Raw genomic sequence first — 16,731 nt, forward strand, 5'->3', positions numbered from 1 at the left:
TGGAATCTCCGTGGATGATCAAAATTCTAGTAGCATGGCTTATACGTTGGTCATACATAACTGGTAATTAGTTTACGGAATTAACAACGCATATAAACTATATTAATTAAAGGTAACTTTAATAAATAACTTCTATATTTCGGCAACGTCACGTTGTCATCTTCAGGAACATAAAGATATGGTATGTAAATGTAAGTCTCCCAAATTTGGGTTAGTTTCGTGCACCCAAATTTGTTGTGGTTAGGAAAGTTTTTTAGAGCTGCTGAAGATTCCTTGAATAATCTTTCATATTTAAACTTGCTGCAGTGTATTATCCATCATACCATCCCATACCATATCTTTATGTTCCTGAAGATGACAACGTGACATTGCCGAAATATAGAAGTTATTTATTAAAGTTACCTTTAATTAATATACTTTATATGCGTTGTTAATTCCGTAAACTAATTACCAGTTATGTATGACCAACGTATAAGCCTTGCTACTAGAATCATATATGGAAATATGACTTCTGCATTGCTTCAATATTGGTATCACTTCTGGGTCTGGCTCCCACTGAAGAGACCTCAATAAAGGTCGAAACCGGTCTAGGTAACGACCGTTCCCATAATGCATAGCATTATGCATGTCTGCAAAGAGATGTGCTTTGCACATTATGGGATACTAAGGCAAGTGATGTGAAGTCAGTTCACCTTTGCCATGAGTTGCCCCAGTCCTGAAGATACTTCAGGCACAAGCTTTGTTTGCTTATACTTGGATAAAGGATTAAACTAAGTATATAATTTATAGTTTCAGAAATTTAGCAATTCTGTAGGTGGGAGAGTCAATACAATTAACAATGGGTCTTACTGGATAACCAATCTTTGTTAATTTTTGGGAGACCATATAAATGAGGAGTTCTTCCAAAATGAATGTGCAACTTCTGCCACAGACTGCTGTATGTACTTGTATTCTTGTTTCTTTGATTTGCTTGTTTCGATGTACTAATGATGTACCGTTATTTTCAGTACAAAATATCTGTACTTTCATTTCATTAAAGTTAATTACTGTGGTTATCATGTAATTTATTGTTTGAGTGAAGGATTATCACACTTCTTAATGGACATAATTGATGGGTAGCACTTCTTATACATGTATTTTGATCCCAACTAACAACTTCATCAAGCAGCTTATTGAATTGTTTAATTTGTGTTTTTGTGGGGTTATAACTAATTTCTTGATAGGTGGAGGTATCCTGTAAAAGGCAGTCTATCTTCCTCTCATAGTCAGCCTTATCCATTATCACTACAGCTTTTCCTTTATCTGCTTTCGAAACAGATATATTTCTCTTTTGTCTTAATGAAAACAGTGCCCAGGTTTCAGCACCAGATAAATTACATGGAAGTAATTTGCTTTTAAAAAGTAAAGCAGCAACTTCAAAGAGTAGTTTATTAGCATTTTAGCTCGAAAGTCCCAACAGATTGCATTCAATCTTGCAAAAAATCAATTTGATTTTTGGAATTTAATAGTTACAACTGTAATCAAATCCAGCAGATAATTGACTCCTATGTTCCACCACCTCAGGATTCTTCATCAGTCTGCAGGGTTCCAATCCCTTATGTTTTCAGCATCTCTGAACTGATTTGTAGAATTTTAAAGAAGTATCATCTCATTCCTACGTATTTTCTTATCAACAGAATTTCTCATCTATTGCCATCTACAAAAGACAAACTGTCGCCTCTATCATTAGCTGTCATTTACCAGAGACCTTGTGAATGTAATTTAGCATACTTTGGACAGATAGGCTGTTCTGTGGAAAAAAAATAATTAATGAACATCAGTATTATATTGAATACACGAAACCTCAAAAGTCTGGTCTGGCACAACATAGTATTGACACTAAACACAGTATCAAGTGGGATGAAGCTCATCTTCTCCATAGAAGCAGGTTTAAATATGAACGCCTTTTCAAAGAAAGTTGCGAAGCCCTTTTACATTGGCAAATGTTAATCAGAACAATTGTCTCTCTCTCTTACAAAAATTTGGAGACTTATGCTATGTAACCATCAAAAATACTTTTTAATAATATTATTTATTAATATTAATTTCTAGCACGCGACAACAGTTTTTTAATTGGTAAACCACCAACTACTGTATATACCTTGTATTCCTTTTCCTTTGATTTGCTTGTTTTGACGTACTAATGATGTACCGTTATTTTCAGTACAAAATATCTGTACTTTCATTTCATTAACGTTAATTACTGTGGTTATTGTGTAATTTATTGTTTGAGTGAAGGATTATCACACTTCTTAACGGACATAATTGATGGGTAGCAGCACTTGTACATGTTTCTCGAACTCTCTGGTATTCTTTACATCTACATTTTAGGAAACATTAGCCTCATTTAGTAATAGAATAGTTTTTATTCTCTCCACACTTCTTTGATCAGTATCTCAGTGTGGTGTCATTTAAGCTACCTTAACAGAGTCACTACCAATTCTCTTACACTTTCTCGTAAGACACTACCCAATCTCTCTCTCTCTCTCTCTCTCTCTCATATATACATAATTCTGTGTCCCTATTCACATGAAGATTTTTGTAATATCATGCGTGATCACTCAGTAACTCCACCATTTCTTCTTGAAAGTTTATTTTTCACCTGGTTAGACTATAATAAATTTAGTTTAATCCTTTATCCAAGTGTGAGCAAACAAAGTTTGCGCCTGAAAGTATCTTCAGGAGTGGGGTAAGGTAGTACAATACCGGGAAACTCATTGCAAAGGTGGAGCAAGCTAGCATCACTCCTATCTCAGTATCTCCTATAATGCAAAACACATCTCCTTGCAGATATGTACAGGGTGTTCGGGATAAATTTGACATATTTATAATTAATTATATTTTTCCGTAAGTTACATGTATTAACACACACTTCTCTTCATTTAAAAGTTTGGACCCTTCTTCATTCATATACAAGATGTCAGAAAGGATGGATAGCTGGAACCCACCTGAATCATGGAAGAGAATAACTTGTATCATGATGATTCTTGCCCGCCATCAAAATAAGGATATTACGACTGCTGCCCAATGCTCCCTGAATACAGTAAAAACAATCAGGCATAAACTAGAGACTTGCAATGGTGACTACGAGGATGTAGCAAGAAGAAAGATCCCTAGCAGACGATCTGATTGCGTTCGTACAGCAGAATTCCTCGCAAATCTGCAGGAACAGGTGTTGAAGAACCCTGGCATTGGAATTCGGGCTTTGTTCGTGGAATTGCTAACTGTAGCCAAGCCCTGGATAACAAGGGTAGCCAATGGTAGGCCGTATGTATGGCAGCAGGATTCGGCCCCTTGCCACACCTCTGGGAAAAGCCAAAAATGGTTGTCTGAAAATTTCTACAACTTCACCAGTCCAAATGTTTGGCCTCCAAACTCCCCAGACCTTAACCCCATGGATTATTTTGTATGGGGCGCAGTTGAAAAAGACACCAATCGCACTTCCAGTAATACAAAAGCCCAGTTAATGGATAAAATTAAAACAGTTTTTGCGGCCCTTCCCAGGGAGACTGTAGCATCAGCTTGTTCGAGGTTCCGAAGCAGAATTGAAGCTGTGATCGATGCTAATGGTGGTTATTTTGAGTAAATCTTGTTGATAGTATTGTAATTAACTCTGCCTGTAATGTTTTTTTGTCAATTCATTAAATTTAATAGATACAAAGAAGATTTTCTTTTTCCTTACGAAACTGTCAAATTTATCCCGAACACCCTGTATAATGTCATGCATTAAGGGAAGGGCCACTACCCAGACTAGTTTCGACCTTTATTGAGGTCTCTTCAGTGGGAGCCAGGCCGAAATGGAGATACCAGGCAGAAGCATTAGCAAGGTCATCTCTACCTATAATATAGGAGTGATGTTAGCTTGCTCCACCTTTGCAACGAGTTGCCCGGTGTTGTACTACCTTACCCCAGTCCTGAAGATACTGTCAGGCGCGAACAAACTTTGTTTGCTCACATTTGGATAAAGGATTAAAGTAAATTTATTATAGTCTAACCGAGTGAAAAATAAACCTTCAACATCTTTCTCTAAATCCAGAGTAATTTAATAAAAAGGTGGCACACCGTTTGGAACTCCTATAGGTAGAGATGATCTTGCTAATGCTTCTGCATGGTATCTCCACTTGGTAGCTCCCACTGAAGAGACCTCAATAAAGGTTGAAACTAGTCTGGGTAGTGGCCCTTAAGGCATGACATTATACATATCTGCAAGGAGATGTGTTTTGCATTATGGGAGATACTGAGATAGGAGTGATGTTAGCTTGATCCACCTTTGCAACGTGTTGCACTACCTTACCCCAGTCCTGAAGATACTTTCAAGCGCAAACTTTGTTTGCTCACACTTGGATAAAGGATTAAACTAAATTTATTATATTATTTCTTCTGTCTCTGTCACCTTCATCTCCCAAACATCAATAATCATTACAGGTATCTTTCCATAATAATTTTTACTTTTACTGACTTCACAGGAAAAAAAAACTCTTTACAGTTTCCTCCCCATAAGCTTACAGATAACATATCTCTTTATATATCCTCAACAGCATTTTCTTCTCATCGCATGTCATCTTCCTTTTCATATTAAGCCTAAAAGCCTGTTACAACCAAGTAATTTGGCTTCTAACCTGCTGAATTTTAGGCATTCCAGCCTATTCAAATCATTATTCAAATACTGCATGTCATTTTATATATATATATATATATATATATTGATCCCATACAGGAGAGAGAGAGAGACCTATAGGCACATCAGTGTCATGTGTGAGGTGTAGATGAGGACCGAGAGAAGTTTTTTTTTTTTGAAGAGTTGCAGGTTGTATGCAGTTGTTTGAGAATACTTCTTGAGAAAAGTTATTCCAGAGAACAGGGGTGGGTGGGATAAAAGGGGATGAACAGAAGCAGGTTCAGTGTGTTTGCAGTTGCACAGTAAAGGGGTGCTGGGCAGCTTCAGCTCTTGTATTAGAGTGCAACAGAACGTGGAGGAATGATGGTTGCAAACCATGGAAGTACTTGTAGAAAAGATGCAGTGCTTCAGCACTGTGCCAGTGAGATAGAGGTTGAAGTGAGTCTGCAAAAGAGGGCTCATCTATGAGCCTAATTACTCACCTCTGGATGGCCTCAAGGATTTTAAGGGAAGCTTTAGGTGCACCACCCCCAAACATGGACAGATTTGGGATTTGTATATAGTGAAGAGTTGGTAGGGTGTAAAATAGGCTCTTGAATGAAAGAGAATACCAAGTTTCTTGGATTCTGAGGAGGCTAGCTATTGTTATGATGTGTTTATGTCAGGAAAGACTGAAGGTAAATGTTAGTCCAAGCAAAGGGATCTGATCTTGTATATTACTGAGAATAAGGGAAAGACTGAAGGTAAATGTTAGTCCAAGCAAAGGGATCTGATCTTGTCTGGTGATTTGTATATTACTGAGAATAAGGGTTGGTAATCTGAGATCTCTTTTGCACGAGAAAAGACAAGACTATGTTTTAGTGGCATTGAACATAACAAGGTTGTTCTTGTCCCATTGGAGGATACATCAATGTTTAAAGCTCTAGTTGTAGATGATCTTATAGCCTGGAATTCATCATTTATCTTCACAAACCATGGACTCATTGCCCATTGGTGTGTCCGATGCCTCTTTCACTATCTTCTTCCACCTTTCCTTTTTTTTTGTCCAGTGCACAATGTCACAGTTTCTGTAAACCCATTCCACACCATCCATTCTCTGTATTGTCTACATATTCTGTTTACATCATCCAAAAACCAAACATGAATGTCTTTATCTTTCTATCCTCACTCATTCTGCAGATGTGTCCAAATAATTGCAGCTTCTGTTGTATAATCTTCTGCATTAGATTCTCCTTTGGTTGTATCATCTGATAGAGCTCTTCATTTGTGATTTTCTGTACCCATCCTATTCTTAGAATCTTCTTGTAACAAGTTCTTTCAAATGCCAAAATTCTTTTTCTTGATTTCTTATTTCTTATCCACATTTCAGATCCATACAGTGCCGCTGAAGCTGCATGTTTCCAGTACTTTTAGTTTTGTTTGCAGGTTGATCACTTTACTTTTACAGACGTTATCCATGGCCTTGATTTGTTCTTCCCTTTGCAATCCTGATCTTTATTTCTTTTTTACAATCCAAATCATATGTCAATCCCACAAGCCTTGGATTGGTGATTATTATGAATAGGTCATTTATGTATAGGAGAAAGAGAGTATGTGATAGAACAGTCTTGAGGCACTCCAGCATTGGTGGTGAAGCTTGAAGAAGGGAAGCTATTTACCATGACTTACAAAGAACGACTAGAGAGAAAGCTGGCTACCCAATTACAGAGGGTAGCAGGGAGACCAAAGAATGGCAATTTATTTAGCAGAACTTGATGCTACACATGGTCAAAAATTTGAAAATGTCAAGGGTGACAGCACAAGTTGCTCGAAACCTTTCCATGGTACATGTCCAGTGATGAGTGATGTTAGCTATGAGGTCAGCTGTGGATCTTGATTGACAAAATCCATACTGGTGGTCACTGATTAATTGGTGGGTCTCTAAGTAGTGGAGGAGCTCGCTATTGATGACTTTCTCCATTGTTTTGCAGAGGATGGAGGTGATGGCATTTGGTCAGCCGTTTGACAGTAGACTTTTATTACTCTTTTTTGGAATAGGATGGGTATGAGATTGCTTCCATGCATTAGGATAAACCAGATATTTATGCTAAATTTATACAGAAGATGCAGGACAGGTGTTATCTGTGGATCACAGTGTTTTGAGAACACTGGGGAAATACCATCAAGACCCAAAGATTTTTTTAGTATGTAAGTTATTTAGTAATTTTCTGATGATTTTTTGATGAAAAACTATTCTGGTATGGTAGCAGGTTATTTTCCTTGGTCATCTATGTTTGAGGAAAACAGAGATGCCAGGAGGTCAGCTTTATGTTTGGGTGAAGTAACAGTGATTCCATCAGGATGAGACAGAGGTAGAATTGTGGGAGAGCAGAAGTTGAGTTTAACAGCCTTATCATGCAAACACAATACATTTGGACAGGAAGCAAGTTTTCTGCTGTTAGCCTTTATGAAATTGGATTTGGATCTACTGATGACTGATTTGCATATGTTGCATGCTTTGGTATAGGCAGAGCTTCAAGCCCTCTGGAGCTCCTGATGTGTGCCACATGCAGTAAGCTGAATTTCTTTCTTTGACTGCTTTGACACATTTTCGGTTGAACCAGTGCTTGGAAAGTAGATTTGGATTATGAGTTGAATGTGGGATGAAGGTGTTCATACAATGAGAATAATTTCTGCGACTTGTTCACAGCTAGTGTTAAGATCAGGTGAGTAGAAGCAATAGTCAAATCAAGGAAAGGAGAAGTAGAAATTCAAGAGGTCATCCCAATTGGCTCCTTTGTAGTGCCAGAGTATGCAAGGTCGGGAGTAGTTGGAGGAGAGCATTCTGTGAGATTGGAAACTTGTGTGAGATTGTTGTCTAAGTTGCCAAGAGGAGAGATGACCTCTACAATGTATCTGGAATCAGATACACTGTAGAGGTCACCTACAGTGTATCTGATACAGTCAAAAAGAGATCCAGAGTATTTGGAGAGAAGAGAGGTATCAGGGATTCCAGTAAGTAGATGTACAATTTGTGTTAGGGTGTTACTTACAGGAAAGACTTCTGCTTCTCATCCTGCTTGGTTGGTGGTGTTGGAGTAGGGGAGCCAGTTGGAATTTTGGACATTGAGGTCACCCAGGAAGATGACTTCACTATTTGGATTGTTGGATTACAAGTGGCCAAGTTTCATGGAAAGGAATGTGAAGAGATCTTAGTGGTTATTAGTTTCGAGATTGGTAATTGTAGCAAATGAAGTTACTAAATAGGACAAGGAAACCTTGAGCCAGTGGTCAAAAGTGGGGGATTCTGAATTAGCTATTCTCTAACATACTATGTTAGATTTCACAAAGGCACAGTTGCCATCCTTGTGGTGAAAAGAATCATGAAGTGTGAAGTTTGGACACTGAAGGTGGACAGTAGTAGATGTAGCTGCAATCTGAGCTTCTGTCAGAAATAAGATGTCTGGTCTGGTAGATTGCAAGTGATGGTAAACATCATTTATGTTAATGCCATGGATGTTAGTAAAGTGGATGTGAACATGTGTTTTTAGTGAAGGCATTCTAGTATGGTTTGCATGTTGTGGCTGGTTGTGATGTGACTTTTTTGATGGAATTAGTTTGTGAGGGAGATTCGCTTTTGTTGCAGTGCTACTGTTATTGTTTGTGAGCCTTCATAGGTTTGGTCATAAGTTTGATTAGATGGAAGATATAATGTGGACATGCAGTAAGAGAAGTAGACTCTTGGAATATGACTGCCATACAAACAGAAACCAGTGTTTATGCCATGATGTGGCCTTGACAGTGTCCCCCACATACTACTACTCGGATTCCTGTCTGGACATGACCTGGCAGAGTAAGTAGCAACAGGATTATGCACCAGTCAATTGGAAAGCCTCCCAACTCGTTAGTGACAGGTTTGGGGTCCATGCACAAACTCGCAGCCAGTCTGCACCACCATTTTAACTGCTATATTCTCGAAATAGAGACCAAGAAACATGCTGCTTGAGGAAGCATGTGACAAAAGAAATGTGAGATCAAAGTGTGTTTGATCTGATTATTGGTTTTGTTGGAAGTTTTTTCCACTTGGTAAAACTATAATAAATTTAGTTTAATCCTTTATCCAAGTGTAAGCAAACAAAGTTTGCACCTGAAGTATCTTCAGGACCTTCCCTTAATGCATAGCATCATACATGTCTGCAAGGAGATGTGCTTTGCATTATGGGAGTTACCAAGACAAGCAGTGATGAGAGCTTGGTCCACTTTTACCACGAGTTGCCTCAGTCCTGAAGATACTTCAGGCGCAAACTTTGTTTGCTTTGCTTACACTTGGATAAAGGATTAAACTAAATTTATTATGATCTGATTATTGTGCTAGAGCAGTTTTACTTAAAGATATGACTGTTCGGCTTCTGTCTGGTGATGGTGATCATGAGATACTGACCTAGAAAGTGGATAAGTATGTGGATGTTCCAGTTGGAAAAGGTTATCTGCTGAATTACAAATCAGGAAATGATGACTAACCAATGAGTATTGTAGGTTCTGTCCATTGGGAATGATATCCGAAGTGCACTGGATGCATTTAAAAAAATACTTAAATGATGTGATATTTGATTGTGTCCCCTAGAGTTTGAAGAATAAGTAGGGTAGGAATAATGTGCAGTCTTTAAGCAAGAAATTCTTAGAAAAATATAATGCAGAAGAAATATCTTGTGCTACTGTCAGTTGTGAAAATTATAATGCACAGTCCAGAAGAGCTCTACTAGCTAAAGATAACCAAAAATAATTTTATCGTTATGCTGCATGTAAAAGAAGGAAAAAATGAAAGTGAAAGAATAACTCTGCTGAATGTGGATGGAGATGCAGAATAGATTGTTCAATTAATGAGCATCCATTTTGTTAAGAGCTACCAACCTAGTGCATGCAACATTGAGTTCAGTGCTACCAGTCTATTGGAAAAAGAAACTCAGTTGTATGAGAAGGTACTAGGAACCATTGAGATATCAACACAGATGCTAAAAGAGTGTTTGGCTGAACTGGATATGCCTTTGATCAGATTTGATTAATTCAGTTGTTTTCTTTTTGATGTGGTTTGTAGGATTGTAATTCACCATTTGGTACATGTTGTGGTCAGATACCATTAGGTTCATTTTATCCAGGTATGCTGTCTGATCAAGACGAATGGTGATCATATGGCCAGAGGAAACAATCAAAAAAACTTATACCACATTATGCATGCACTCCCAGAATATACGGCCTGCCAAAAATACACAAAAACAAACATGCCATTACAACTGATAGTTGAAGGAATCGACAGCCGTAATTAGTTAGCACTTAACCAGGAAATTAGCAGCCACACTCAAGGAGTTGGTAGGTCATTCCCCCTCCTACATAAAAAATACACAACACTTCATAAACAAGATTAGAAACATCACACCCAGTGACAAAGATTTATTAGTCAGCTATGACGTAACTGACCTTTTCACTAATGTCCCTATCAATGATACTATTCTTCTCTTATAAAACATATTTCTGCCTGATATCACTTCCTTCTTTGCCCATGTACTCTGCTCTGGATATTTTGTGTGGCAAAATAATTTTTACCTACAAAAAGATGGTACAGTCATGTGCTCAGACTCCCCCCCCCCCTCCAATAGCTACCTTTTACATGGAAGACTTCGAGCAACAAGCTCTAGATTCGGCCAGCCTAAAACCCAAAGTCTGGCTCAGATATGTTGATGATATTTTTGCCATTTGGCCTCATGGCTGCAAAACTTTAAATACTTTCCTAAGCCACCTGAACAAACAACACAAATGTATCCAATTCACCATTAAAATCAAAAACAACTCTCTTTCTTTTCTAGACACACTTATCACATGTTTTCCCTCAGGTTGCCTCTCCTTTGTCTACCACAAACCTACACATACAGGCCAATACATACATAAAAATTCACACCACCATCCAACACAAAAAAGCTAGGAGTCATCAGCACCCTCAAACACAGAGCCCTAATAATTTGCTCCAACGAACTAGCTTTGAACCAAGAATTTGAAATCATTAACCAAACATTTGTAAAAAATGGCTACAATAAAAAAAAAAGTTCACAAGATCCTCCATAAAAATTCCATTAAAAGCAAAAAAGATTACAAGAATGCCATAGCCATACTGTATGTTAAGGGCATTTCAAAAAAAATAGATAGAACAGTACTTAAATACATCATCAAGACAACTTTCAAACCCCTGGCAAAACTAAGAAATTTACTTAGCTCATCCAAAGAACCTCTTCCATACCTTGCCCACCCAGAGATTTACAAAAATTCAATGTGCCTGTAACCTACCTTATATAGGGGAATCAGGACGCATCAGAAAAGATGAACACAAATGCCACATTAAATACCTCCACTATGGTAAAACAGGCCTATCGGACCATGCACTCCAAACATGCCACAGAATTGACTGGAAAGGCATTAAGTCCCTATATCGCACCAAACCTTGGTATGAAAAAAAAATTCAAAGAAGCTTGTGAAATGCTGAAACATCATCCAGATCTAAACAAAAATGATGGATTAATTATTCTAAGAATGTGAGGAACCATCTTCAACCCATATAGCAACCAGAACAACCCTAGATAGAAGAAAATCTCAATACAAAAGGAGAAAATCTCAATACAGAACAATGACTGTAGAAATTGTTCAATGTGGTTCCATTTTTTTTCCTCACCAGAGGTCAGGCTATGATAAATGATTAACAAACATTTAGATTCATTTTACTTTTGTACAGTGCAATGGTATGTAGCTTGTATATTGTACATATGTATGTTTCCTGATGACGATCTCAACACAGAGGTCGAAACGTCGATTGTTACTTGTTTAATGTTAAGTAAAGTAATTATTCTAACATGTGTGTTGTGTCTCCATAAATTCTTCACTATGGATTACTAATGTAAAGATTGAATAACAATGGAATAAGGACTGATCACTGGCATACACCCCTGGTCACCTTAAATCTTGCAGATTCACACCCTTCATACAGCATTTTTTTTATATCGGTCAGTCAGCCATCCTCTTATACAAACTAATTGTTTATAATTCAATCCCATATCCTCCAACTTATGCAACAGCTTTCATGCTGTATCTTGTCAAATGCCTTAGCAAAATCCAAAACTATCAAAGTAAACTGAGTCTATTCCCCTTGTCAAGCTCAGCATTAACATTATTATAAAATGTTGAACAAGTTGCTCATACATGACCTTCCCTTAGTAAACCCATGCTGTTCTTTGCAAAATGTGGATGCACTGTCAACCCATTTCTATATTCAACCTGTTATTAACTTTTCCAAAATCATCACCACCACTCCAGTGATACTGATAAGTCAGTAGTTAGATGCATCAGTTTTTGCGCTACCCTTGTGCAATGCAAAATTATCATACAGTTTCCACTTCTGTGGAATCCTCTCAGTTCTGAGACCCAAATTATGCAACCTGATCAAAGGCATATCCATTTCAGCTGAACACTCTATTAACATCTGTGCTGATATTTCATCAGTCCTTAGTATCTTCTCATATGCCAAATTTTTTTATCCAATGGACAGGTAGCATTGAGCTCAACATTGCATACACCATGTTGATAACTCTACAAAACAGATGCTCATTAGTTGAACAATCTATTCTGCATACCATCTGCATTTGGTAGAGTTATTCTTTCGCTTTCATTTTTTCCTTTTACTTTCAGCATAATGGTAAAATTATTTTTCATTGTCTTTAACTAGTAGAGCTAGTTTCTTTTCTTATTCAGAGTTAGCTTTCTGTACAGTACTTGTAACTCTTCTGGCCTATGCCTTATTATTCTCATAACTGACAGTATCTTTATTCACAAGGTATTCCTTCCACATTATGTTTTTCTAAGAATTTCTTGCTTACAAAGAATGCACATCAATTTCACTCCTGCCCTGCTTATTTCTTCAAACTCTAGAGACACATTCCGAATATTTCCTCATTTACGTAATTTTTTTAAATTCATCCCATGTACTCTTAATATCCTTCCCATCTAGCATCTGATACCCTACAATACTCATCAGTTAGTCATCATTTCCTGATTTGTAATTCAGCAGATAACCTTTTTCACTTGGAACATTGATATGCTTACCCACTTCTTGGGTCAGTACATCATGATCACTGAAACCACTCTGACTATAATCAGATTGAATGCTCTTTGACATCAAGTTCCTTGTGTCACATGCTGCTTGAGAAAGTTGTCTTGTAAGAACTCAATAAGCTCATTTTCATTTTCTCCTGAGATTTCACTACTTCCCAATCAATGTTTGGATAATTAAAGTCACCTGTGATGATTACTCATTTACCACCTATTAGATCAGCTCAGTGATGCTTTTTGTCATCTTATACATTAGATCTGCAACCATACTCCACTATGTTTTTGATCTTGTGGGAATCCATCTTACACAAGATAGCTTCAAACTCTCTGCTTCATATAAAATCGTTACTAGTATTGAAGTCATAGTTGTCCACTCTAACTGGATTCAAGTCACTTGATATTATTAAGCACATCACCTTCTCTCCTGTCTTGTTTAACTTTCCTAAAAATACTCTACCCTGAAGTATAAAAATACTTCAGATAAAAATCTTTTATATTATAAATAATAGGGGGAAAAAAACTAACACAAGTTTGTTTAACCCTGCAGTGGTTGCAGTTGATCTGACAGATACAAACAAATTGTTTTAATATAAATATTCTTACACATATCCAGTTATAGCTTGGAGGTCATGACTAGCTGTGCATATATATATATATATTACGAGTGATATTCTGCACTGTTTATGCCATCAGTTTAGTCTAACACGTGTTATATAAAGGTTTGCGATATTTGATAGTAAATTGTATCTGAGAGATACCGTGAACTCCGACGTCAGTATAGTATTAGTTTAGTTTTTTTTTTTTTTAATTTACCATTGAAAATGGTTGGAAAAATATATTGATTGGATAATGCATCAGATGTTGAAGAGATTCAGCAAATGTTACTTGAGTCCGATGATGAGAATGATAGAGTCGAATGTGAAAGTGATATTTCATAGAAAATTGTATCTGAGAGATACTGCGAACTCCAATGTCAGTATAGTATTGGTTTAGTTGGTTTTTTCTTTGTTTCTTTGTTCAATAATTTTTAGATTGTAACTGAAAATAAATAAACCATTATGTATTATATTTATTTTCAATTACAATCTAAAACACTGCAAATATTTGCAGTGTTTTTTTTTTTGTTGTTTTGTTTTATCACATTTTAGCACATGCTAGTAATGAATGTATCTCTCGGATACACACGACCTAAGCTGCAATTTTTTCGGCCGCCATCTCCGCAGGGTTAAGTTAGATTAGCAACAAAATGCAGTATATGCAAAATGCAAATGAGCCTAGAAATAGATGATGAAAGCAAAAAACCAAGTATGTGTGTTTTTTCAAATTCATCTTCAAAAGTTGTAAGTTTTGTACATCTCTTCTTCTTCCTCTGTTGTACTCTTAGGTTTATATTGGTTTTTTCTATAGATCATTATGCATTCAATTCACTTTTGATTTTTTGTCCCCCCCCCCCCAAAAAAAAAGAGAGAGAGAGAAAGAAAGAAAGACATTATAACAAACTTCTCCAAATAAATAAATTTTCATCTTGTGTCACATCTGGCATAACTGACATTAAAAAGAATGTGAATGTTTTTAATTATTTTAAAATTCTGTTAAGTGGAAATGCAGTATTAATTATGATGAATTGTTTACGCAAATGGATATATATATTACCTTCATTGTTTATTAATTGTGTTTACATACTACTTGCAGTTTTTAACACTATGATGGATCTTGTATGTTATTTTCTGTATTTTCGATAGTAAAGAATATAGTTGACACAAAACTCTAAAGTTATATAAAATGAAGACTTGATGTAAATTGAGTAAATAAATAAAAATAAAAAAAAATCTCATATGAACATTACAGTTAGCATTATTTACTTTCAGACAGTTTAGTTAAAAAATTAGAAGAACTAGAAAGGAATGAACAAATGTATAAAGGACTTGCAGAACACACTAAATTGATGTTGAAAGCATTTTTTGAAATGTGTCAAGTATATAGAGGTAAGTTTATAATACACAACTTATTTTTGAAAATATTAAAGAAAATATTTTAAGTATCATGCATTTGATAATGTGCATTTCATCATTATCTTTAATCTGTATGTAAATATTTTCTATTAGCAAAGATTATTTACAACTTAAAATAGTATTCAGGTTGTTCACTTACTTATTAGAAATGATCAACTAATTGCTATTTTTCAATGACACGATTATTCCAAAATAAGGAATTAAGTAATCACTTGAAAAACATTATTTTCTTATCCTTTCCCCTCCCCTCTCTCTTTCTCTCTCTCTCACTCATCCCTTTTTTTGCTGTTTCTGTCTAACTGGTATCTCCTATTCTATTTCTTCTTTTTTTTTTTCAGTTTCAGGAACAGTTAGGTAAAACAAAACCATATGATGATATTTTTTACAGTTAGCAACATAACAATGTTAACAGGAAGAAAAGAATTTGTGGCCACTGATGATCAAAAATGCTGCACTAGTATAAAAAAAAAAAAATTGCTTACCAGTAAATTTTAAATTCATTGGATGTTATATCTATTAACATATGTTATATATCATGAATAGAAGTTAAAATGATATTTTATAGAAAAATTAAATGCATCAACAGAATGATAAAGACAAAGGGTAAAACTGAAAAGGTGAGTTAGCCAGTCTCATGTGGAGGTCGAAAATGCAAGTCGAACAACGTTTCACCATGCAACATCCTATCCTTGTATACCCTACATTTCCATACAGCAGACCTTTGTTCTATTCTTTGTGATTAAGAGAATAAGTGATTAAATTTTGTTCCTAACTTTTTCTTCACTATTAATTAGCACATGATGAAATAAAAACAAGGAAGACAAGTGTTTTTAATGATTCTTGGACTGAAAATTTGAACTGCAAAATGCGATATATTTTTGTGAGTAGATTTGCTTGATTGATAAAAACCAGGTTTTAAACTCATATACAATTATTTATTTATACTCATATAAACATGCAGAGGAAATACTGGATGTATTTCCTCTGCATGTTTTGCTGTCTATATGACTAACAACATCATTGGGAGGTTACTTAACATAAATAAAAAATGGCAAAAAAAAATAAACATTTTCCAACAGCAGTTAATATGCATGTTACATGCAGTCTTTCCACTAACTTTGTAACTAACTCTATATGTGATTGCTGTTATAAGACAGGTCTTTATTTTTACACGTTAATTAATGACTCCCAGGTGTCATGAAGTATTGCTCCTATTTCTATTTAATGTGCCTTTTGAATAAATGACCTTGAAGGACTCTTTGAAAAACTGGTTGAATAATTCTCTTCTAAGTATGGTATGGGGGTATGCTTGCCAATTTACCATGTGATATTCTTTGAGGAGGCTCCGTAGCTCGGTCATTATAGATGAAGCCCTTTGGTCGAAAAGACCTGGGTTCGATTCCTGTTAGTGATGAAGAACCTTTATCTGGTCTCTTTCGACGAAAGGTGAGTTAGCCAGTCTCATATGGAGGTTGGGGATTTTTTCACCTGGAAATTCGAGATTTTTGTCCCCCGAAACAGGCAAACCACCCCTGTGAAGACACACATCTACAGACATGGGACACACTGGGAGGCATAGGGCTAACCACCTTATCCTTGAGTTACGGTTGCAGTTGCAAGAAATAAACCTTGACACTGTAAAAAAGGTAGAAGAGGAGGTTAAGAAAGAAAGAAATATTCTTTGAGGATGTGTGCTATGATTCTTCTTTTTTCTTCCCATTTGTTTTCAACATTACCCGTATGTTCTTTGTTATGGATTTTTTTCCTGAAAAAAAATTTGTATACACCCAGATGTTTAAAAATGGAACTTTGTCTTCAGGGAGAGTGTAGAAAGGTTCGTAAGGTGTTGACTGGTTTGAAATCCATTCTGATGTTGACTGCCTTTAGTAATTTGGCTATTATTTTTTTTTTATGCATTGAAAATATATTCACTGT

At 36.0% G+C, this 16,731-nt stretch overlaps 1 protein-coding gene across 2 annotated transcripts in view; it reads left to right on the forward strand.

Annotated features, from left to right (window-relative positions):
* PICK1 (protein interacting with PRKCA 1) overlaps positions 1 to 16,731 on the forward strand; it is a 170,162-nt gene that overhangs the window by 73,301 nt on the left and 80,130 nt on the right. For both annotated transcript variants that reach the window (XM_090407330.1, XM_090407331.1), the window contains one exon: positions 14,653 to 14,769. In XM_090407330.1, coding sequence (XP_090263456.1) covers positions 14,653 to 14,769 — 117 coding nt within the window. The remainder of the gene's footprint in view (positions 1 to 14,652; positions 14,770 to 16,731) is intronic.

This window comes from Typopeltis vanoorti, chromosome 17 (assembly GCF_054136105.1).
Source record: "Typopeltis vanoorti isolate ZY-2024b chromosome 17, IOZ_Tvanoo_1.0, whole genome shotgun sequence".
Classification (NCBI taxonomy): domain Eukaryota; kingdom Metazoa; phylum Arthropoda; class Arachnida; order Uropygi; family Thelyphonidae; genus Typopeltis; species Typopeltis vanoorti.